Source organism: Manis javanica, chromosome 8, assembly GCF_040802235.1.
Source record: "Manis javanica isolate MJ-LG chromosome 8, MJ_LKY, whole genome shotgun sequence".
In the NCBI taxonomy this organism is placed as follows: Eukaryota; Metazoa; Chordata; class Mammalia; order Pholidota; family Manidae; genus Manis; species Manis javanica.
In genome coordinates, this window is record NC_133163.1 from 91128736 (window position 1) to 91151428 (window position 22693).

General features: G+C 54.4%; 2 protein-coding genes across 3 annotated transcripts; both read left to right on the forward strand.

Annotated features, from left to right (window-relative positions):
* The first annotated feature begins 487 nt into the window (after window positions 1-487).
* DLL4 (delta like canonical Notch ligand 4) lies at window positions 488-9676 on the forward strand. 2 transcript variants are annotated; one of them, XM_073211652.1, is made up of 12 exons: window positions 488-882; window positions 986-1255; window positions 1779-1836; window positions 2633-2896; window positions 3304-3364; window positions 3451-3581; window positions 5065-5234; window positions 5397-5616; window positions 6778-7097; window positions 7263-7480; window positions 7965-8073; window positions 8600-9676. In XM_073211652.1, the coding sequence occupies exons 1-12, from the start codon at window positions 817-819 to the stop codon at window positions 8603-8605; spliced, it is 1893 nt and encodes a 630-aa protein (XP_073067753.1). In that variant the 5' UTR covers window positions 488-816; the 3' UTR covers window positions 8606-9676. The 2 variants fall into 2 exon arrangements, with proteins under 2 accessions (XP_073067753.1, XP_017508297.2); XM_017652808.3 differs by having other exon boundaries at window positions 490-882; window positions 6778-7480.
* Window positions 9677-12500: 2824 nt separating this feature from the next.
* CHAC1 (ChaC glutathione specific gamma-glutamylcyclotransferase 1) lies at window positions 12501-22248 on the forward strand. Its single transcript, XM_017652809.3, has 4 exons — window positions 12501-12621; window positions 18740-20297; window positions 20711-20746; window positions 21157-22248. Exons 2-4 carry the CDS (start codon window positions 19638-19640, stop codon window positions 21556-21558), a joined length of 1098 nt encoding a protein of 365 aa, XP_017508298.3. The 5' UTR covers window positions 12501-12621; window positions 18740-19637; the 3' UTR covers window positions 21559-22248.
* The last annotated feature ends 445 nt before the right edge of the window (window positions 22249-22693 follow it).

The window sequence follows — 22693 nt, forward strand, 5'->3', positions numbered from 1 at the left end:
AGCTCTAGGAAAAAGACCTAGTTCGGAGTTCTTTGGTGTTGCTTTCGCTTTCTGGGCTTAAGTTCTTTTTACCTGTTCGAGGGCTGCAGGTAACCAGCGCCGGCTGTGGACACACCACCCTCAGGGACTCTCCAGAGTCTCCACCCCTACGACCATCCGGGAACCACTCGTTCACCTCCCCCCCGGCCCTCCCCCTGACCTCCAACTGTCGGGGTCTCTGCTGGTAACCCCGCAATTGCGAAGAACTGGTCGCCTCGGCAAGAGCATAGCTGGGGGACCCAGGGGTTGAGAGCGGCACGGAGGGGCGGAGACCTGCGCCTGACTGGCTGGCGGGGACAAGGATGGCGGGGGCGGAGGCCCCCTTCGGGCGGCGCTGGGGCTATAGCTGCTAGAGACCCGGAGGGGAGGGGAGAGTGACCATGGGTCTGAGTGACAGGCGGCGAGGAGAGGAGCCAATATATATAAGGAAGGCTCCCCAGCGCACAGGTTTCAGTAGCGGCGCTGAGCGCAGGCTGGGAATAGGAGGCCAAGGGCCGCAGCTCGAGCCGTCTCAGTGCAGTGTACCGGAGCATTAGCCTGCTTGAAGCCCCGGGATTGGCCCGAGGACACGTCCTGAGCGCGGCCACCGCCCAGCCGCCCTCACCTGGATTATCTACCGCAGCAGTTGGAGCGGAGCTAGAGAGCAGACGAGGCCAGAGGAAAGCCCCGAGCAGAGCCTGACTTTTCAGGGACCCCTCCGCGGGGTGGACGCTCGGGAAAGCGAGGTCCTGAACGGAGCCAGCTTCAGAGCCGGCGGGTGGAGAGACGCCCTAGGGGATGGCAGCCGTGTCCCGTAGCCCCTCTGGCTGGGCGCTACTGCTGCTGGTGGCACTTTGGCAGCAGGTAACGTCCCGCGCCCCTCCGCCCCCTTCCACCGCGCCTCAGCCCCGGGCGTCGACCAGGCTGACCGCTCCCCTCTCTCCTTCCCTCGGTCCCTGTGAAACAGCGCGCCGCCGGCTCGGGAGTCTTCCAGCTACAGCTGCAGGAGTTTGCCAACGAGCGCGGCGTATTGGCTAGTGGGCGGCCGTGCGAATCCGGCTGCCGGACCTTCTTCCGCGTCTGCCTTAAGCACTTTCAGGCTGTCGTCTCTCCCGGACCCTGCACCTTCGGCAGTGTTTCTACTCCTGTGCTGGGCACAAACTCCTTCGCCGTCGGGGATAACAGTAGCGGCGGGGGACGCAACCCTCTCCAACTGCCTTTCAATTTTACCTGGCCGGTGAGCACAGCCTGGGCGCACTGGGAGGTCACGGAAGACGAAAGAAGGGGCCCTCTGGGACCAAAGCTCTCGCCTCAGATTTCCTCGCTTCCCTCAAAAAACAAAACAGAACCACCAAACAAAACCAGGGCTCTCTCTTCTGATCCTTTCTTCCCTATTATCTCCTGGGAGCTCATCTTCGGGAAGGTTTTCACCAGTGTCCTTCTTCCCAGTTCCACGCCCTCACTTCTCCCAGCTCTTGGGATACAATTTTCATCACCAACCACCCCGGCCCGACCCCCACCTCCGAATGGCCCTCGCATACATTCCCCCATATCTTAACCCTCCTCCTGCCTGGGGTTCTCTTCTCGCCTTCCTGGCTCGCGCGCGATGGCGGCACGCAGACCCGTTATGTTGACCCGGGCGCCGTAACTGTATCCTGCAATTTAGATTGATAAACGGGCTGCCGCAAGGCACTCCCGCCCCCGCGCCTACTCATCTCGCTATCTTCTGTCTTACCCCGGCCCCTCCTTTCGCTTCCCAGGGTACCTTCTCACTCATCATCGAAGCTTGGCACGCGCCAGGAGACGACCTGCGGCCAGGTGAGTAGCTCGCTCTGCCGCCACAGGGGGGCGACAGGGCACAGCGCCGAAAGAGTTAACCTGTAAAAGGCGGGGGAAGTGCGGGATGGGAGGTGGGGGGCGGGGGGCAGGACGCTTAGCTAGGCCTGGAGCTGCGACCCGCGCTGGACGCTCGGATTCCGCCCGCTGCCTGGACTCTGAGCACAATTGCGTTTCCTGCGGGTTATTTTTGGCGTGGGAACGCGGGGAGCACAGCGGTGAGAAAGGCCGAAGCTGCCAGCGCCGCTGACGGGCCCCTTCCTGTATTTTACACCTTTCGCGAATTCCGCTCCTTTGGAAAGGGAATAATGGCTTTGGGATGTTGTTCTGACACAGAGGAAAAGGATATTTCAGCAGAACAACAATTCTCACTTTGAAAAGGAAAAAAGCATTACCTATCTCCGAGGGAAGAACCCCTGAATGCGCACCAGAGGACCCCTTGCTTTCAGGGTCCCCCCAGGCCCGGAGAGCTTTTCTTTTTCTTTCCCTTTTATTTTTTCCATTTTGACCTCTTTTCCTCTTCCCCCAGCCTATCTGCTTCCAGAACAGTGGGATATCTTAACATCCTTCTATTGTCCCCTTTTTGAATGGTATCAGGCCCCCTGCACATGCATATGTACAGGGCAGCTAACTAGTGGGACCCTTGTGTTCCTCTGGCCTGTGCTTGCTGGCAGGGTTGGGGGGTGGTCATGTGGATAACTACCTAGTTTGATCCAGCAGTTGCTAGGACTCCTGGGGACTGGCTGCCTTTCCTTGACCTGGACCTCTGCCCCTTTAGAGGCCTTGCCACCAGACGCGCTCATCAGCAAGATCGCCATCCAGGGCTCTCTAGCTGTGGGCCAGAATTGGTTACTGGATGAGCAGACCAGCCCCCTCACAAGGCTGCGCTACTCTTACCGGGTCATCTGCAGTGACAACTACTATGGGGACAGCTGCTCACGCCTGTGCAAGAAGCGCAATGACCACTTCGGCCACTACGTATGCCAGCCAGATGGCAGCCTGTCCTGCCTGCCTGGCTGGACTGGGGAGTACTGCGACCAGCGTAAGCAGCCAAGCTCTCACCTGCCTGAAGGGGGGTCCCCTGAGCAAACACGGAGGTGTCTTTTCGGCCACAGCCTGCCTCCCTTAGCACAGGTCTGGGCTGCCCACTGGTTGGGCCTCAGGACCAGCTGGGAATGCTTACAACAGGCTCAGACTCTACCCTCTCTTTGCTCAGCGCTCATCTCTGTTCTGCCAAAGCCCACAGGACCCCATTACTGCATCCCACCCATTCTGCATTCTCCTCCCCTGGGCCATTGTTGCCCTTTAAGACACCCAGGGCTCCTATGGAAGGCCAAGAGTGGGAAGTGAGCCCAGGAAAGCTGGGGTACCCCTCAGTCCAGGAGAGGGAGAGTGGGGCTTCCGGGTTGTTGGCATTCCACCTTACCCAGGCCTGCTTTTTTTCCTCAGCTGTCTGTCTTTCTGGCTGTCATGAGCAGAATGGCTACTGCAGCAAGCCAGCAGAATGCATGTGAGTAGGCGATGGGAAGTGGAGTAGGGGGAGCTGTCCCTTGGCCAGGCCCTCACTTCATCCTCAGCCTCCTTTTTGTTTAACAGCTGCCGCCCAGGCTGGCAGGGCCGCCTCTGCAATGAATGCATCCCCCACAATGGCTGTCGCCATGGTACCTGCAGCACCCCCTGGCAGTGCACCTGTGAGGAGGGCTGGGGAGGCCTGTTCTGTGACCAAGGTGAGTCAGGGCCAAGAGGGGACAGGAGACGGAAGAGATGGGCAGACGCAGGAACCAGAGTTGTCACCGGGACGCTTCTTACTTGGTGACTGCTGAGTTGGTTTTCGCACTAGAACCTTTAAGAGTCATTGTAATTGGCCTAGAGTACGATAGTGGGTCCTTCTTCCTCAGGTGCTGGGGAGGCAGGGTAGCTGGAGAAGCCAGGAGAGTGACAAGTGAGCAGTCTGGAGGTTACATTCACAAATTCCAGCAAGGCCAGAGAGGGATGCCAAGCTCAGTTCCTCTTTCAACCTTGTAGTTACCTATTAACCCCCTAGGTGTTTGCTTACCTGCCAAGGCTGTTTGAGCAGCTCTCCCCTAAACAGCTGTCCTGTAGGGTGTGCCCACCAGCTGCCCGAGGCTGTGGGTGAGCCGGGCCTCTGGGCAGAGTGACATCTAACCGACTCCTCGGTGTGGGCAGAAACGGCCTCCCTTGTTCTTCCCCAGGGCACTTGCCAGGCAGCTGCCTGAGCCCAGCCGGCTCTTCCTGGTGCCTGTGGGGGCGTGGGGGGGCCTGGTCCCTCTTCTGACTATACAGGGATCTGCCAGTCCTAACCATGGGGGAGGGAGCCTTTTCTCCTTCCTCCTGGTAGCCAGCTGCAGCATGTGCCTCCCATTTTTCAGGGTCAAATGGAGTGGCTGCTACCATGGAGACAGCAGCACAGACCTGGGGAGGATGGGCAGGGGCTTGCCAGGATAGACAGAACTTGCCTAGGCCCTGACTCACTGGCACAGAGACTTCAAATTCAGCCCCTGTGTGTGAGTGTGTGTGTGTATGATTCTTCCCTCTCCCTTACAAAGACACACACACACCTGGTTCCTGCCCATTCTCTTTCCTCTCCCCACATTTGTTCCCGTGACACAGTCATATATTCATCATATGCAAACACAGCCCTTACAGTGCCTGTATTTGCTCTGTCTGGCTCTCTCTCCTAGTCCTCCCCAAATAAGAAAACAAATACTGACATTCAGAATGCCCTCATAACACATTCCCCTTTAACAAAAATGCCTGGTCACTACTTGTGGTGGCTCTCGCCTCCCCTCTGCCATTTCCACCTGTTAAAATATCATCCCGCCTCTCAGGCTTATCTCAGCGGCTCCTTCCCCCAGAATGGAGACTTTCTGACTTCCTCCTCAACACCTGCCTTGCCATCCACTTCTCTTCCTTACTTTTATTCTACTCTTGCTGCCAGTGTTTGTGGGCTGACCTGGCAGGCAGCTGTCCAGTTGTGTTTTTCAACTCCGATTGATTGTACTGGTCAGATGTGGTTCAAGAAGCTTCGATATACATGATTTCACTGGGGAAGAAGGAAGGATATTTGGGTCTGGAAGACTTTGAGTTGGAGCCTCTGGGCCAAACATGGGCAGTGAACTTGCATTACAAGGAGCCTAGATGTAGGGACCATTCTTGGCTCTGCTCAGTGGGTGGTTCCTGTCTCCACAGATCTCAACTACTGCACCCATCACTCCCCGTGCAGGAACGGGGCAACGTGCTCCAACAGTGGGCAGCGGAGCTACACCTGCACCTGTCGCCCAGGCTACACTGGTGTTGACTGTGAGCTGGAGCTCAGCGAGTGTGACAGCAACCCCTGTCGCAATGGAGGCAGCTGTAAGGTGAGGCCCAGGCCAGCGCAGGAAGCTCTAACCAGGCACCCCACCCCAAGTGGCCAGTGGATGCACAGCCATGGACAGTGAGCAGGTAGGGCCTAGCCCCTACCTAGCCCTGCATCTTTTCCCCCAGGGTCTGATTTTGGTCCCTTTCTGGTCTCTCTCCAGGACCAGGACGATGGCTACCGCTGCCTTTGTCCCCCTGGCTACTATGGCCTGCACTGTGAACACAGCACTTTGACCTGTACTGACTCCCCCTGCTTCAATGGGGGCTCCTGCCGGGAGCGCAGCCAGGGGGCCAGCTATGCCTGTGAATGCCCCCCCAACTTTACTGGCTCCAACTGTGAGAAGAAAGTAGACAGATGTACCAGCAACCCGTGCGCCAATGGTACGTCCTGTTGCCTTGCTAACCTGGTGGACCAGCCCTGGAGCCAGGAGAGCCTTCTGGTGAGGGAGGGTCAGGAGAGAAGAGGCCTCGTTTGTCACTCTGGGCAGGCTGATGCGGGTTCCCATTCTGCTCTGGACAGTGAAGAGCTTTGCTTGCAGTTGGACGGCTTTGGGAGAGGAACAAAGTAGCAGTGGGTACAGGCCTAGGGAGAAGGGATGGTGCACACCCTGCATGGCTTCCATTCCTATTCCCATGTCAGAGCCCTGACCTGGCCGGAGTGGCCTCTGACCCTCCCCAGGAAGTCCTGGGCTGGAGAGAGGGATTTTGGAGGCGTTATATCTCTGCTTGAGGGAGGCTGGCACAGTCAGAGCCCTGCTCGTGAAGACCTCACCTTGCCCCATGGCCACGTGGAGCCCACCAAAAGGCATCCAAAATGAATGGACAGCATCTTTTGGGGCACAAAACATGCTGGCTCTCTTTGTCTCCTTGCTCCCTGGTGACCCCCCATGAGGCAGGCAGAGAGGAATGTGTAGGAGAGAAGTCTAAGGAGCTGGGGAGGGGTTGGAAGTGCTGAGATGGAGCCTGTTTTCTGGCTAATTTAATTACTTAGTTAACTCTTATTAACTTAGTTAAACCTTGGAGCCAAGGTTTCTTCATCACTGAACAGGAAAATATAATACCTGTCCTCTTTCATGTGGTTGTGAAGATTAAATAAAACACTGATAATTACATTTATTTAAGAATTTACTAAATACCAGGCATGTGCTCCTGCCTTCATGCATTATCCTACCTAACCATTAGAGATTTCCCATGGAAGGGAGAGCATTATACTCTAATTTAACAAATGAGGCTTAAGTATAAGGAAAAGCAACAGGTGCCAGATCCCCAGCTAGAGAGAGCCAGCCAAGATTAAAGCCCAGCACATCTGTCCAGTGCTACCGTAAAGCTCTATAAATGCTCGTACTTTCTACCAGTGAGTCACTGAGGCAAGGAAGACTAGAGTCACCCTCAGCTCTGGGTCTCCTGACTCTTCAGTGCCCTTTGTAAATGCTGGCCGTGTTCATGGAGGCAGAAGGACCCGAGCTTGTTCCTGGGCCTCCAGTCCTATGCATCAGGGGGGTTCCCAGGCCACCGCTGACTTGTGCCCGTGTGTAACCACAGGGGGCCAGTGCCTGAATCGAGGTCCTAACCGCTTGTGCCGCTGCCGTCCTGGATTCACGGGCGCCCACTGTGAGCTCCACATTAGTGACTGTGCCCGCAGCCCTTGTGCCCATGGTGGCACTTGCCATGACCTGGAGAATGGGATTGTGTGCACCTGCCCTGCCGGCTTCTCTGGCCGGCACTGTGAGGTGCGGACACCTAGCGATGCCTGTTCATCGGGACCCTGCTTGAATGGGGCCACCTGCTACACTGGCCTCTCCCTGGACAACTTCATCTGCAACTGCCCCTATGGTTTTGTGGGCAGCCGCTGCGAGTTCCCCGTGAGCATGCCGCCCAGCTTCCCCTGGGTGGCTGTCTCCCTGGGCGTGGGGCTGGTGGTAGTACTGGTGTTGCTGGGCATGGTGGCGGTGGCTGTGCGGCAGCTGCGGCTTCGGCGGCCCGACAATGGCAGTAGGGAAGCCATGAACAACTTGTCGGACTTCCAGAAGGACAACCTGATTCCTGCCACCCAGCTCAAGAACACAAACCAGAAAAAGGAGCTGGAAGTGGACTGTGGCCTGGATAAGTCCAACTGCGGCAAACAGCAAAACCACACATTGGACTATAATCTGGCCCCAGGACCCCTGGGGCGAGGCACCATGCCAGGGAAGTATCCCCACAGTGACAAGAGCTTAGGGGAGAAGGCGCCACTGCGGTTACACAGGTGAGCGGCACCTGGAGGCCTAGGGCCTGGACCCCAGAGCAGGTGGGAGGCTGGCACCAGGTTCCTGACTGCTTTTAAGCAAATGGGGTTTTGCTACTGACAGGAGGATCCACCCACAAGATTCCTGCCATGGGACCTCTGGCCCTCCCTTCCACTCATTCATTCATTCATTCACCAATGCAAGTGTCCACCCTGTGTCTCTTGTGACTCCCATCTTTCCACAGCATGGCTTGCCTTTACTAGCAGTGCTGGCTTTTTCTAGACCTGAGGACCCTTTGATAAGGCTGGGGGTCCTGTGGCTCTCTTAGGGGTCTGTTCCTAACTACCCACCCTCCCCCGTTAGCATTCAGCACCCCAGTCCCATTGTCTTCTCCCAGAGCCACCTCTTCCTGCGCCCTTTGGCTCTCCAGGGTCCAGGTTAGCACCCCCCCTCCCCCAAGTCCTCTCCCCACCTCCCTCACTAGCCTGTCTTGTGTTCCCTCAGTGAAAAGCCAGAGTGTCGGATAGCAGCGATATGCTCCCCAAGGGACTCCATGTACCAGTCGGTGTGTTTGATATCAGAGGAGAGGAATGAATGTGTCATTGCCACAGAGGTGAGTGCTGGACTTGCCTTCTCTTCCAGCACGTCTCCTCCTGTGTTTTGGGGATGGCAAGTGGTCTTGTTACTCTTGACCCTGGGGCAGCTCCTGAAGGGTAGTGGGTCAGAACCCATCCTGAGCAGGCCAGGTTCAATGGCCCTCAGCTCCCTGCTGGTCTCATTGCCACAGGGGGTGTGAAACAGGAGCCGTGGTGGTGAGCTGGGCCTGGTCCCTTCCTGCTGTGTTAGTATTGGGCTGGGCAGGTGGCTGTGGCACCTGGCCAGCTCCCAGGTGCTGCTTCCCAGCTGCTGGTGGGTGAGGGTGGTTGCCTGGGGCCCTTCTGTCCCCTTTTCACTGGCTTCCTCCACTGGCCCACCTGAGCTCAGGCTCCCAGGCATGTGCATGTGTTGGGACAGAAGATCAGGGAGGGCTTCCCCACCTTCCCTTCCCTCCACCTACCCCACTGGCTTCTCCCAGGGAGGCCTGGAGGAGAGCTGTATCCCAGGGTAACCTACCTCCCCATTCTCCACATGCTACCCAGGTATAAGGCAGGAGCCTTCCCAGGACATACCAGCTTTGCCCCAGCAGCTGGACCTTCCTTCTGCACTGTTTACATTGCATCCTGGATGGGACATTTTTAATATGCAACGTGCTGCTCTCAGGAGGAAGAGGGAATGGCATGAACTGGATAGACTATGAACTTGCCAAGAGATGCAGTTCCCTTCCACACCTTTGGGTGTTCGTCTGGCATCCTACTGGCAGCCACACCAGCCAGGGGAACAGAGGAGAGGTGCCACTTGGACCTACCTTTCCAGCAGCGGCCTTCAGAGGGCTCCTTTTGGGTTCTGGCCTGTTTTCCAGAGGGCGGGACAGTGGTCCTGTGAGGCCTGGAGCTGCTGTGACCTCCACTGGCATCTGTGTTTCCAAAAGTGCCTTTGGCCCAGGCTCCATGGCGACAGCTGGGTCCAAATCAGAGAGGAGAGAGGAAGCCAGTAAGGGCAGAGCCGTCTGTGGGCCGGGAGACCATTGGGTGTGGCTCTTGGCAGGAGTTTCCCAGCAGGTGAGGTGAGCACCTGAAATGGGAGGAGCACTTTCTGCTCCCTGCCTCCAACTACTGCACATGGGCCGTGCTCACAACACCTCTGTGGCCTCTCCTTGGCCCAGGCCTCTGGGCAAGGATGTTTGCCAAGCCTCCCCTGGCTTCCACCACTTTTGGCCTCACATGCCTCCTGAGGTGAGTCCTTAGTGGGGTCCTGTGAGCAGACAAGTGGAGCATCTGCCTGGGGCACCAGGCCTACCTGGGGAGCTCAGGGCAGTGATGCTGGAAATCCCAGTGAGGGAGAACTCGGGTGCTGTTGCCACCTAGGCCTTCTCCTCCCTTGGGCCCGTTCCTGTGGCCTCGAGCCTGGGCTCTGCCCACACCCACTACTGCCCCAGACCACCCTTGAAGCTGATCTTCAGAAATCAATAATATGAGTTTTTATTTTGTTTTTTTGTAGTTTATTTTGGAGTCTAGTATTTCGATAATTTAAGAATCAGAAGCACTGACCTTTCTACATTTTATAACATTATTTTGTATATAATGTGTATTTATAATGTGGAACAGATGTGTACAGGAGTTTACTACTTCATGGGTCCTGTCTTTGTGATGGCAGAGTGGGAATCCTCTCCCCCTCTGCCCGGCTCCCCTTCTCATGCTGCTGCCCGCTGCCCCACTGGCACCTGTACGTGCATGCAGATTTGGTCTGCTATGCTCCAGGCCCTACCCCCTTGCAGTGCTTGGCAGACCTGGTCCCCCATCCAGCCCCCAGCCTTGGCCAGCCTTCCTTGCCTCGTGGCTTGAGACTGGCTACAGCTGCCTTTCCCACCATTCCCTGGGCAATATTACCCTTTTCTCTCCTCAAGCCTGAAAAAGTTTATGAGTTCCCTGGTCAGCCTGGGGGTTACAGGACTTTTGGGGAAGGACATAATCTGGCCTGTTTTCCTCTTTTCAAAAAGATTCTCATGTCAGAGATAATGACAAGACGTCCTGCCATTGTAGGGTTTTAGATGGACTGGTACCCTACTCTTTCCTCAGCCCCAGCAGGGCACTGGTCTTGTGGGGCTGTGAGTGCATCACCTTGGATCTGTCCTCCCTGCAGCTGGACAAGAGAACTGAGTCCGACATCTGGTCTGCCCAAAGCTGCAGGAGCTTATTGGACTGCAGGGAGGTTGGGGGTGGAGGAGATAGCCTTCCCTGAGTCCAGGTTTCTCTGGCTGAGACACTAATGAGGGAGTTCCCAGTCTCTACTTAATGCCCAGCTTCCTCTAAGGCACAGGATGGTCCCTAAGGTGCCATAGTCCTCTTTCAGCAGCCACAGACATCCCCCATGGACAGCAAATGATGAAAAAATGAGCCATTGACAAAAAAGCTGACCAGACTCTCCCAGCTCTCAGCCTGTCCACAGTAAAGCAAATAGACCCCTTGATGCTTATGGTGGAATCCAAGGATATGCAATGCCACTTGCCCTCTCTCTTCCTCCTTCTCCCAACACATACAAACAGCACACCTGCCCCTGATCTGGGTGCTTATGCCAGACACAGGAGCAGGAGTCCCAGGTTCACCCACACGCACCCGCATGCACACGCTCCTCGCCCTGGTCGTCGTTCCTTGCTCCTCTTGCTGCACACACAGGGTATCAAACAGGAAAACATTCAGGGAACTGTTCCCACAGCCCAAGCCGGCAGCAGGGGGAAGAACAACACGACCTCACTCTTCCTGCCCAAAATGAAACAGGAAAGCAGCTCCCGGGCCCTGGGGGCGGGGGAAACTGGGCTGGGACACGAAGGCAAGATGACGAGGCTCCCATGTGGGGGACAGGTAGGACACCCGCGAGCCTGCACGTCCACACCACCAAGCCGTGCTAGACTGCGTGGGTGGCCAGGCCCTGCAAGAAGGGCCCTGGACAGGAGCTGGCTGGCTTATCCCACTTGTAGGCTCTAATATCCTAGACAGGGAGCTGAGAGAGTCCACCGTGCAGGTTTTCTGGGGAAAGAAGAGATCCATGCATGGACTTGGTCTGGGCAACTCCAAACTGTGCCTCGTGCCAGGCTCCACCTCTAGTGACATGACAGAAGTTGGGCCGGGCACTTGGAGTGTGAACAGGCCACAGTGGAAGCCCTTCTCTTCCCAGGATTTCCTGGCGGTCACTCCCTGAGGGTTCAGCCCCTTCTCACAGGTCAGGAACCCAAAACTTTCCTGCTGGAGTGGCCAAGTGTATAGCAGTCCCAGACTTGGCAGAAACAAGGGCAGATGATCGCTCTAGATTCACTATGAAGTCCTGTCCACGATTTAGTGAACATCCAAATTTAATCTGCCGAGTACTTCAGAAGAGAATTCAGAGGTTAGCAGTTCCTTAAGTGCCTGGATGCAGTGCCCCGCCTAAAGGATAAGTTTTACCTCATGTGACCTCCAGTTCTGAGGACAGCTGCTTTTCCAGGGTCCAGTGGCCAGTAACCACCTGGATATCTCTGCAGGGAGATGAGTCAGGGAGAGGATATGAAGAAGGGAGAAAGGCCTTTATCCTGCTTATTCAGCCAGGGTTCATGCTCCTGCCTTAGAGCCAAGGTCAGACTGGTCAGGTTCAGAAAAAAAGGGACGGTGGCTCCTACCTCCCCCATCCCAGGCAGATAAGGCCACTAGACTAAACTCAGGTAGAACTGACACTCCACCTCTGACAAGCCCCGAGGGCTCTGCCCGCCATGCAGCTCTCCCAGCTTTTCCCCGTGGGTCCGCACGATCAGCAGAGTCAACCCTCCGTCCCACGTGGCCAGCTGCATTCCGGGAAGGGGATGGAAATGATTCACTCAGGGAACTGTGACTGTCCCTTCCCGGGGAGAGGATGCGTCTGGGAGGTCCCAGCGGCCTTCCCCGGGCAGCCGCACCCTCCCTCGCGCCCAGGGCGCACGGCCCTGCCCCGTGGCTCCGCCGGATCTCGGCGGGACAGGAGCCCCGAGCAGCGGCGGAAGAGGCAGGTGCGGCGCGCTGCCCCGGGTCAGCCCTCCACCTGCGGCCGCCGCCGGCGCCCCGGTGGTAGGTCCGCGGCTCCGCAGCTCCCTGCCCCCCCGCGCTCTTTGTTACAGCCCAACTTCCTGTTTGCGGCCTCCCGACCCCGGCTCACTTCCCGGGCCGGGAAGCCGCCGAAGGCCGCGAGTTTCTCGGAGACTCCCCCGTCCGCTCGGCTCCGCCCCCTGCATCTCCGAATCCCACCCCGGCCTGGGAGCCCGCGCGGGGCCGGGGCCGGGGCCGGGGCCGCGGCCGCGGGAAGCCAGCGTTGCCGGCGGGCCAGTAGGCGGGCCGGCCCGGGTCCTGCTCCCCGGCGCCAGAGGGCGCTGCGCGGCGGTCGGGGCGGCGCGCGGAGGGCGGCCTCCGTCCGCCGCCAAGGTTCGGCGCTCAGCCCTGCCGCGTCTTGGAGGGTGCGAGTTTAGTTTTCGTCCTCGTCGCGCAGTGCTGCTTCCAGGCCCTGAGACCCTAAGCCGAAGGACTAAACTGGAGAGAGATCAGCGTGATGCTTTGCCCCAAAGGTACCTCAGGGTGTCCAGAGAAGCAGGGCCCTCCGTTTCCCGTACTCTGAGCTGTCGCAGGCAGCCAGCTCCTTCTCCACCCGGCAGTCCTCGGCTCTCTGCCGCACCACCCGGTCCCCGGAGGGAAGCAGAAAGGCAGGGAACGGGTTTGAACTGGGAGGCTGAAGCTCCCTTCCAGCACCACCTCTCATTGGCTAGTAACCTGGGACAAGTCCATCCACTTCTTCATTCTTTCCACACTGAACATCGTTTATATGCCAAGCATCGGCCATAAAACATGGTCTGTGCCAAGGAGGCTAACCATCTAGTTAATTTATGTTTACCTTCTCAGAGGATGACAATACTTGCACGTTACTATGAGGTTGAAATGAGTTGGTGTATGAAAATATTTGTGTGTAACAACTTCCCCCACTGGTGGTTACTCCTTCTCAAGCTCATGCCAGCAAACCACTCTGTGTAGTTTCCACTCTCCCAGCACTTAGGATGGGGGTGGACTAAAGAGGAGCTTGGAGCCTGGCTCGATAGTCCCAGCAGTAGCCCTAGGACCAAGGAGTGAGCTGAGAGCCCAGCTTTGCCTCTACCATTGCTTCCCTCTGTGCCTTCTTCAAGAACACCCCTAATGCAGGTCAGTCTCCTTTGATGTAGGGAGTAGTGGTAGGAAGACCCTGGCTGTGGAGGGGACAACCAGATCCCAGGTCCTCAAGAGTCCCCCTTCCCCTTGGAGATCTTTCCAAGTGGCTTTTGTCACCTTTTCCCTGGCCTCTGGGACCCTGCACCCTTTAACACTCTGGCCAAGAGAGGGCTCAGCTAGTTCTCTTCATCACCAGAGATCCTCCAAGACTACAATGCAGGGTCCAAAAAGCCATTTGAGGTTACAGCCTTTCTGCCTCCAGTGATCCCTTCCCCATTCAGGCTAGAGGCAAAGCAAGCCCTGGGGTTGGCAGTTGGAGGTGTGCCCCTTGGCTTGTCCAAGGACTGCCATTCCTTACCCACAGAGGCAGACGTCTGGGCCACGAGTCCAGGTCAGTTCAGTTTCACCTCCACCCAGTGACTTGCTTCACTCGGTGCTTCCTCTTCTCTCTCTCTGGTAAAAGAGATCTAAAGGGCGCTGGACTCTCCTTCCCATTTGTAGTGGCCTTGGGGAATGGTGTCTCAGTGGCTTCCATTTAAAGGGCTTCACTTCCTCGGCTCTCAGTGGGCCTCATTGCACCCACAGTCAGGCCTCTTTGGAGAAGTCAGACTTCTCAGCATGGGCTGTTCTCTTCTAAAGCCAGGTCCTACCGCAGTGCAGCACCTCCGTGGGATCTGATACTCAACTCTGACCCCATGGGTCTCCTCTCTGTATGCAGCCCTGTCACTCCACTGAAATGCTCCCCCCAATGGCAGTTGTCAGTCCTGCATCCAGCCACTTACTGAACTACACCTTCCTCTCTCCTTGGAATTGGGAGGCCCCACCATCCCAACCATCTGTTGGAGGTTTGGCCCTGCCCCTTGCAGGTGGGCTAGGCCTGTGATTAGAATAACTGGAACACTGGCCACCCCAGGGTGTCCAGTCAGCCGTGTCTTCCTCCTCCCTGCAAGCTAGAAATGGGCAGGGAGCCAGGTGTTCCCACCATCCCTTGCACCCTTCTAGGACATGAGTGGGTCCTTATAGTCCCTGATTTCTGCACACATACCAAGCAACGTTCCCACCTTGGCCCTGGATTCAGCTGGCATAACCAGCAGGGCAACTGCCCTCTCCTTTTCTCTCCCCCTGCTGATGTGGATTGTACTGAGGGAGTCAGCTACCCCTTCATCCCATTCTTTTGCCAGGGTTGGAACCTGTATCCTTCTTGCACATGGGACAAGGACCTGAAGACACACTTATCTTTCAGAGGGAGGTATAGCCCCCCGGATTGTGGATTAATTAATTAATTTTAGCACCCCTTCACCCTCCCTACGAGCATACACAAGCAACTATCCCATTAGTAGTGGGTTGGGGCTGACTACCACCCACTCTGCCCTCTAACGGCACACTCCCTTAGCACCTATTTGTTGAAACAACCTGTGAATTGCATGACAAGAATGGAGGGTGAAATAGTGGAGATTTCTTCCACTGAATCAAAATAGTGCCACATCGCTTTCCTGACCCACTCAATTCTGCATTGTGTCAGGTTGAGAGGTAGAGTAAAGGAAAACACTCTTCCTGTGCATCACAGCTGCTCTCAAGACCCTATGACAGCATGATTTTACTTCTGATACCAGACATGTGGGTCTTCCACACATCATGCACTTCTGTAACCCCAGTTGGGCGTCCTATAATTTAACTCAATCCTGACACTATTTGCTTGGAGATAGTGTGACATCCCATCGATTAAGGGCTCAGTCCCACAAGACTGCCTCCAACTTCAGATGCCAATTCCAAGTCCAGACGTCTGGGCCATGAGTCTAGGTCAGTTCAGTTTCACCTCCACCCAGTGACTTGCTTCACTTGGTGCTTCTTCTCTCTCTCTGGTAAAAGAGATCTAAAGGGCACTGGACTCTCCTCCCCATTTGCAGTAGCCTTGGGGAATGGTGTCCCAGTGGCTTCCATTTAGAGGGCTTCACTTCCTCGGCTCTCAGTGGGCCTGTTATCTGTGCTTCTAACTGACAAGCTATAGATTTAAGGGTCCCATAATCCCCTCCTTGGGTTTAATTAATTTGCTAGAGTGGATCACACAACTCAGGTAAAAACAAGTTTACTACTAGATTACTGGTTTATTATAAAAGGATGTAATCAGGATCAGCCAAATGGGAAAGATGCGTAGGGTAAGTCATGTGGGAAGGGCACGGAGCTTCCATGCCCCCACCCTCCCAGCACGCCATGTGTTCACCTGGAAGGTCTCAGAAACCCTTCATTATGGGGGCATGACTGATTAAATCATTGGCCCTTAGTGATTTAACTCAATCTCCCCTCTCCACTCCCAGAAAGTTCCAACCCTCTGGTCACATGGTTGGTTCCCCTGGCAACCAGCCCCCACCCTTAGGGACTTTCCAAGTAGTCCTCTCATTAACATAAACTCAGGTGTGGTTGACAGGGGCTTACGAGTAACAAAAGACACTTTTATCAGTCTTACCACTTAGGAAATTCCAACGGTTTTAGGAATTCTGTACCAGGAATAGGATGAAGACCAAATATGATATTTCTAATTACAGATCACAATATCACCGTAGACTATGGCTCTATCCCGTATGAAATGGAAAGTGAAAAGTCTGGACTAAAAATTGTATGGAGCTGTACATTGAGTGCTCCGTGTGCTAGGTGCTGGCTACGGTGTTACTTCTTTCAATTCTCACCAGAACCTATAAATTAGGTACTATTATTCTCTACTTCACAGTTGAGAAAACTGAGGACCAGAGACAGTGTGCCTGGGTCACCTACCTAGAAGGTAAACGGTGGAGATAGACTCAAATCTGGGTAAACTGGGCTTAGAGTCAAGTCTGGAAAGGTTTTTCATCCCTCTGGAACCAGCAGCTTTATAAAGGAACTTCCCATTTAGCATAATAAATTATCATGATTCCCTACCTCCTAAAACACACCATCCTTGTTTCAAATAATTGTGCCCACTAACACCAGGACGTCATTGCAGTGACTGGAATGAGAAATGAGAAGGAACAGATCATAAGGAAATGAGAAGTGATGGCCTAAGGGGAACAATAAGGAAAGATTAGTTTGGGAAAAGTCCCAAAAGGAAGCAGCCATGTGCACATCATGTGCAAGCCATGTGCGACTCTGTAAGGTGGAGGGGCTGCTCTTTCAGGAGCCGGGCACCTCTGCAGGCACATCTGTGGCCCCTTCCTGAGGGGATTTTTGGAGGAAAGATAGGCTGATTGTTGGAGATGTTAAGAGAGGAACCAGCTGAGTGAGGTGATTTACTGCCTGGGAGTGTCCCGGTGAGGGCAGGAGACAGATACTGTTGGCAAGGATATGCAAGGAATGGGAACAGGAAGCAATGTTCCCCAGGAAGATGGCCAAGGCCCCTGGGCCAACTGTTGTGGGGATTCCTATTTTGAGAGGGTCAAGATTGAACTTGTGTCTTGCAGGATTCTTCCTTCTCTGAACCCAGGGTGCCCTGGCCTTTTCCAAGGAAGAGCTTCATTGCTACTTACTTTTGTGCAGAACCTTCCACGAGCCAGCACTGTGTTGGTTCCTCTAGTCCTTCAAAGACAAGTCTGCTTTCTGGGACCTCTCAGGTTTGTGGGAGGTAGGGTGTCAAATGCTAATCTGCATGGAGGCTCTGGGGTTGGACTACTTGCCTTCAGACTAGGCTGCACAGCTTGCCACTGTGTCACTGTGACGAGGTTGCTTAAACTTTCCTGGGCTCTGGTTTGCTCACCTATGAGATGATATTTACCTCACAAAGTAGTGACGTTTATAATTCAAATGGATGAAAAGCACTTAGCAAACTGCCCAGCTCAGTGTAAGCACCCAAGAAAGGACTGTTTTTTGTTGTCAGTGTGGTGGAGAAGACAGACACAAAGGGCGATAACAGTGTGTTTGAAGCAGCACAGGGAGTGCCTAACTCTGTGTGGACCAAGGCTGGTTACCAGTGACCTCACCAAAGACGTTATTAAACCTGGAGCTTTGGTCAGGGTGGGAGAGGGTCTGGGAATGGGCATTTTGAAAATGTCTCCCAAGTGATTCTGATAGGCTGCTTACCCCTCAGCCACCAAAAAAACCATTAATTACTCTTTTAAAAGTTAACTTTTCATTATTAAAAATTACATTTCATAACCCTTGGAAAATAGAGAAAAAAATAACCTATAATCACAATACCCCAGAACATCCATTATTAATATGCATCTTGTTTTTGTTCTTTTAATAGCTTTAATCATAGTGCATGTAACAGTTCATATTTTCCATTTTTGTCCATGGAATCACAGGCATTTTTGTACATTGTTTTCGTAATGGATTTTTATTTTTCAACTTTTTTTTTCCTAAATAAAAGTGGTTTATGTTCTCTTAAAAAAATCTTAGACATCTGAATTGGCACAAAAAAGCAAGTGCAAACCTCATGTATTTCTACTACACAGAGGTATAATCACTGAGTATTTTTTTGTTCTTCCAGATTTTTTTGTTTATGCAAGTGAACACATACAGACTTTTTCAGTTTAAAAAGTTATATTACAATTTTTTATAACCTGCTTTTTCACGTAGTTATACATCATAGATAGGTTTCTATGTCAATAACTACAGGCATACATAATTGTTTCTAATGACTGCGTAGATTTAATTTTATGTCTATAGTAATTCATCTATTGCTAGATATTCAGGTTGTTTTCTTTGTGTCCACACGAATGGGTTTTTCTCCACTATGTGGACTGACCATAATTTACTTAAATATTTAGCTATTTTTTGATATGTAAGTACTTTTTCTTCTTTTGTTTTTTCTCTAATAAATAACGATGCATTGAGAAATCTACAGGCGTATGGCTCTTTATTTTAAATAATGTCCTGGAGTATTGGGTCAAAGGGCAGGGATATTTTACGATTCTTGGTTTGTGTCACCAAGCTGTCTTTTCAAGGGGTTGTTTGTGCCAATTCAGATATTTCCAGCAATGTCTTCGTACCAGTTTCTTGCCTCCCACCCGACTCCCCGAAGGAGGCAGATGGAAGGACGGCATATTCTCCCTAAGAAGCTAGCAGCAAAGGACTTACTCGAATGAAAGCAGACAGGACAGAGAGCAAAGGAGTAGAGGGGGGAGTAAACATGGGAAATGGAGGGAAAGAGAAAGGGCCAGAAACAACCATTTTGCCTGTACTTCTTTTCAGTTGTGAAAGTAATTCATGCTCTTTGTAAAAACTCCAAACTTGTACATAAATGTTTGCATTTAATACTGAAAGCCCTCCTGTAGTGACAGGCTCTGCTAACAGTTTAGGTATATTCTTTCCGATCATTTCTCTGACAAATATTAATGTATAACTTGTTTTGTTTTTAAAGAACTAACTTCAAACTATTCGCACCATATATTGCAACATTCCTACTGGAGAGTGTGTCTTAGACACCTTTGCAAAGACTTTACATGTACAGATAATTTTTAGTTTAGCTGCCTTATTAGAATTTAATAATTAGTAATATTGCTCATTTTTCTCTGCCAGAGGGCTCCCCGGATCTAATCAGCAGTCCCCCTGAGCCAGTTCCGCAGTTCCGGAGGCCGGCCTTCTGTTGCCTCCGTTTCCCTTTTACAGCTGGAAACATATCCGGAGGAGTCCCTTGCCGCTATTTAGGGGGTCAACCCCAGACGGCCTGAAAATCCTGTCTGGACCAGAAGGCCCGGAGGCCAGTAACCAAGGGAGAAGCCGGTAGCTGCTCACAGCCTTGTGGTGGCCTCAGTTGGGCTCTTCTTGCCCGCGACTGCTCCCGGAAACTCTCAGAACCTCGGTGCCTAAGGATTAACCCAACCAACCACTTTTGCAAAGCTCCTGTCCGCGCAGAACTAAACCCATCGCCTCAGGGCAGGGCTGGCCTGTCTTTATGGCCTCTCTCCGCAGGTCCTGCCACCACTGCAAAAGCGACTCGGCTGTTCCAAGAGCTCTCACTGGCCCTTTCCAGAGCGCACCCGGCTCAGGGGATCCCACACCTGGCCTGGAGGCGGAGCCATCACGTGAGGCCCTCAAGCTCCGGGTGCTCTGCTTGACTCAACCTCGCAGCCTCTGTAGAACCCCTTGCCAGCCCCGTGACTCAGTTTCTCCATTTGCTCACGCGGGCGAACAGCGTGAGGCATCTGTGCGGAATGCTGGGGGTGCCTCAGATGGCTTCTCCAGAGGGCGTGGTCCCAGGCGGAGCCCCAGAGACTGACATTTATGCCGCCCAGAGCGCTTGTTCTGGACATGCCCTGCACTGGTCAGGGTCATGAGTACGTGCTGCCTGGGGAGGTAGCGATTCCGCCAGATGCACCAGCAGGACTGCTAGGGAGACACCAGCCTGGGCACCACCTTCCGTGGTTCCTGAAGGGCCCAGGCCATGAAGAAGCTGCTGTTAAGATGACCAGTGCCCATGACCGTGCCCACTGCCCGCCGCCTGACGCAATCCGAGGAGCCCTTGCTGCATGCGGGAGGTAGGGAAACCTCCGGGTGGTTGCATCACTCCTGCCAGGTTTGCTATAGAGGTGGAGCCGAACCAATCAGCGGGTGCACTGGGTCCCGGGCAGGCCTTTCAGTTACTCACTCAGAGGGCGGCGCGGTTAACCGAGCGGTAAAATACGAAGGTGATTGGCCAAAAGGGAACTTTTCCCCGCCCCAATCACCGCGGCAGCTGGCCGGGGAGGGCGGAGCATCCCGGCCGGAGGGTTTAAAGGGCGCCTCCGAAAGGGCAGCGCAGCTGGAGCAACTTAAAGGTGCCAGGCCAGGTGTCCGTGCCCGCGCCGGAGACCAGCCCCGGAGGCCGTCCGGGCCCGTCCCTGTGCCCGGCACCATGAAACAGGAGTCCGCAGCCCAGAACACTCCACCCGCCTCGCCGGCCCCTTCGCTGCCCCCCTCGCCACCCGCGCAGCACCCCCGGGACGATGGCGACCCCCACGCACTGTGGATTTTCGGATACGGCTCTCTGGTGTGGAGGCCCGACTTCGCCTACAGTGACAGCCGAGTGGGCTTCGTGCGCGGCTACAGCCGCCGCTTCTGGCAGGGAGACACCTTCCACCGGGGCAGCGACAAGATGGTAAGCATCCGACCATGTCCCAGGCATTGAGGGGGTGGGAGACAGGATAGTGGACGCTGATGCTCTGGAATGTCCGGGGCTCTCTGGGCAGACGGTGACTCCGTGCTGATGGGGGAAACGTGTAACGTATGTCCGCGTTTTGCGGCTCAAATTTGTGTGCCCAGTGAGTGCTGTGTAATGGCTTGAATCTGTGATCCTTTGAATCACTGTGTTGATGAGTATTTCTGATTAACAGTCTGGGCCACTGCCCTGATCTATTTCTCCTGCATCCATGCATCACTCCCTCCACTTCCCCCTGTATCAGTGGTGCTCTCTGAGGCCTGGGCCAGCAAGGCTGGTAAGGGTTTCCTCTGGTACTGATGGCAGAGCGGACTTCTAATTTGTTTTTATAAAAATCTTTCTTCCCTCCCTAGCCAGGCCGTGTGGTGACCCTCCTTGAAGATCACGAGGTAAGTGCCTGAGTCAGGAGAGAGACCTTGGGGCCCATAGTGGAGGGGTGTAGATGGAGCTCATGGGCCCTTGGCTGTCCTTGACTAGATTATAGATACCTTCTAGCTCTAGCTCAGTGCTCTCCCAAGAATCACTTGCGGATCTTGTTAAAATGCAGGTTTTAATTCAAAAGGGTTACAGTGGGGCCTGAGACACACTTCCCTAATAAGCTTCAGGGGATGCCGCTGGTTCTCAGACCACACTCTGAGTAGGAATCCTGTTAGCTCTGGGGCTAGACCATGTCAACTCTTGGTAAGACAAGGAGAATGAGGGCTTGGTATACTGCTACTAGATGGCTTATAGAGCATGGTCCTAGGGTGGGACCAGCAGAGAGCTGTTACAACTGACCCCTGCTCGTGTTTCCTCCTAGGGCTGCACTTGGGGTGTAGCATACCAGGTTCGAGATGAGCAGGTGAGCGAGGCCCTGAAGTACCTGAACGTGCGGGAGGCAGTGCTTGGTGGCTATGATACAAAGGAGGTCACTTTCTACCCCCAAGAGGCCCCTGATCAACCACTCAAGGCATTGGCCTATGTGGCCACCCCACAGAATCCTGGTTACCTGGGTCCGGCACCGGAGGAAGCCATTGCAACGCAGATCCTGGCCTGCCGTGGCTTTTCTGGCCACAACCTTGAGTACTTGCTGCGTTTGGCAGACTTCATGCAACTCTGTGGGCCTCAGGCACAGGATGATCACCTGGCAGCCATCGTGGATGCTGTGGGCACCATGCTGCCCTGCTTCTGCCCCATGGAGCAGGCTTTGGCACTGGTCTGAGGGGCTGGGCCCCTGCAAGAAGTACTGACATGGACATGGGGGGCAGGACCCCACTCTGACTTGATACAGCTAGAGCCCACAGAGGACTTGATCAGTGACTGGGGGCTTCTCTCTCCTAAGCCCCTGCCTGTCTGCCAGCCTCCAGCTCTCCTGCCTGACACTAACTTACTACTTGAAACTATTTATTGCACCATGTTGGTGTGGTGGGCAGGGTGGGGGGCCTGCCCGGGACATAGGGGCCCTGCTGAGCAGTGTCCCACCCCAGGCACCTATTGCCTGACCAAATCCCCCAGTGCTGCTGCTAACCCCGCACCATCCAGGCCTCCACCCACCAGGGAGCCTCCAAAGACTTGACCTTCTGCCCCTGCCCTCAGACCAACCATTCTCTAGCCCTGAAAATAATGCTTGTGAAAGGTCCGCCTGCTGGTGAGGGGCAGGAAGGAGCACAGAGGGGGTCCTACAAGAACTGTGGCCCTTGTCATATATGCTTATCCCTCAGGTCTCCAGGGCACAGCTGCTTAGGTTGGGCCTGGGTCTCTTACCCATTTGGCTTTATTTCCCTGTCCCTCTGTTACCTTCTGTCACCTTTTGTCTGTCGGTTTATTCCTGGGAAGTGCATCACTGTAGGCCCTGGCACCTTCCCAGTCTGTCCCATACTATTATCCATAAACTGATCTCTTATTATCTGTGCTGGAATGTGGTTCTTTCTTCAGATGGGGATTTGGGGCAAGTGAAGTGCTAAAGCCCTGCAAGGCTCATGAAAAGGGAAGGGGCTCCCTTTTCATCTTCATCCCTCTCTCCCAGGGAGGGGGCAGCTAAGCAGGCAGGGCTACCAGGCTCCACCACTTCCATGGGCACCATTCACAGCTTTGTGCATGCAAAGAATGCCTCCTGAGTGCAGATCTATGCTCCATGTGGATCCACTTAGCAGTCCTGTGAGCAGTGTCCTTGCCATCAACCGGGTGCCCTGTGTCTCCTCCCAGCTGCCCTGAGGAGGCTGACAGGCTCGGAGATCAGACCAGGTCTTCTAGCTGCTACCTCTTCCTGACAGCCAGATTGAACCCCTGACCTCCTGCTTAAAGATCCTGTGGTTAAGGTAGGGTGATGACAAGTTTTAGGACAATCCTGAGTGCAG

Coding starts and splice junctions, on each gene's coding strand:
- DLL4 (XM_017652808.3), top strand. CDS start 817: ATGGCAGCCGTGTCCCGTAGCCCCTCTGGCTGGGCGCTACTGCTGCTG. Junction 2,897..3,303: donor TGGGGAGTACTGCGACCAGC/GTAAGCAGCCAA, acceptor TTTTTTCCTCAG/CTGTCTGTCTTTCTGGCTGT. Junction 5,617..6,777: donor CAGCAACCCGTGCGCCAATG/GTACGTCCTGTT, acceptor GTGTAACCACAG/GGGGCCAGTGCCTGAATCGA.
- CHAC1 (XM_017652809.3), top strand. CDS start 19,638: ATGACCGTGCCCACTGCCCGCCGCCTGACGCAATCCGAGGAGCCCTTG. Junction 20,298..20,710: donor ACCGGGGCAGCGACAAGATG/GTAAGCATCCGA, acceptor TTCCCTCCCTAG/CCAGGCCGTGTGGTGACCCT. Junction 20,747..21,156: donor CCCTCCTTGAAGATCACGAG/GTAAGTGCCTGA, acceptor GTTTCCTCCTAG/GGCTGCACTTGGGGTGTAGC.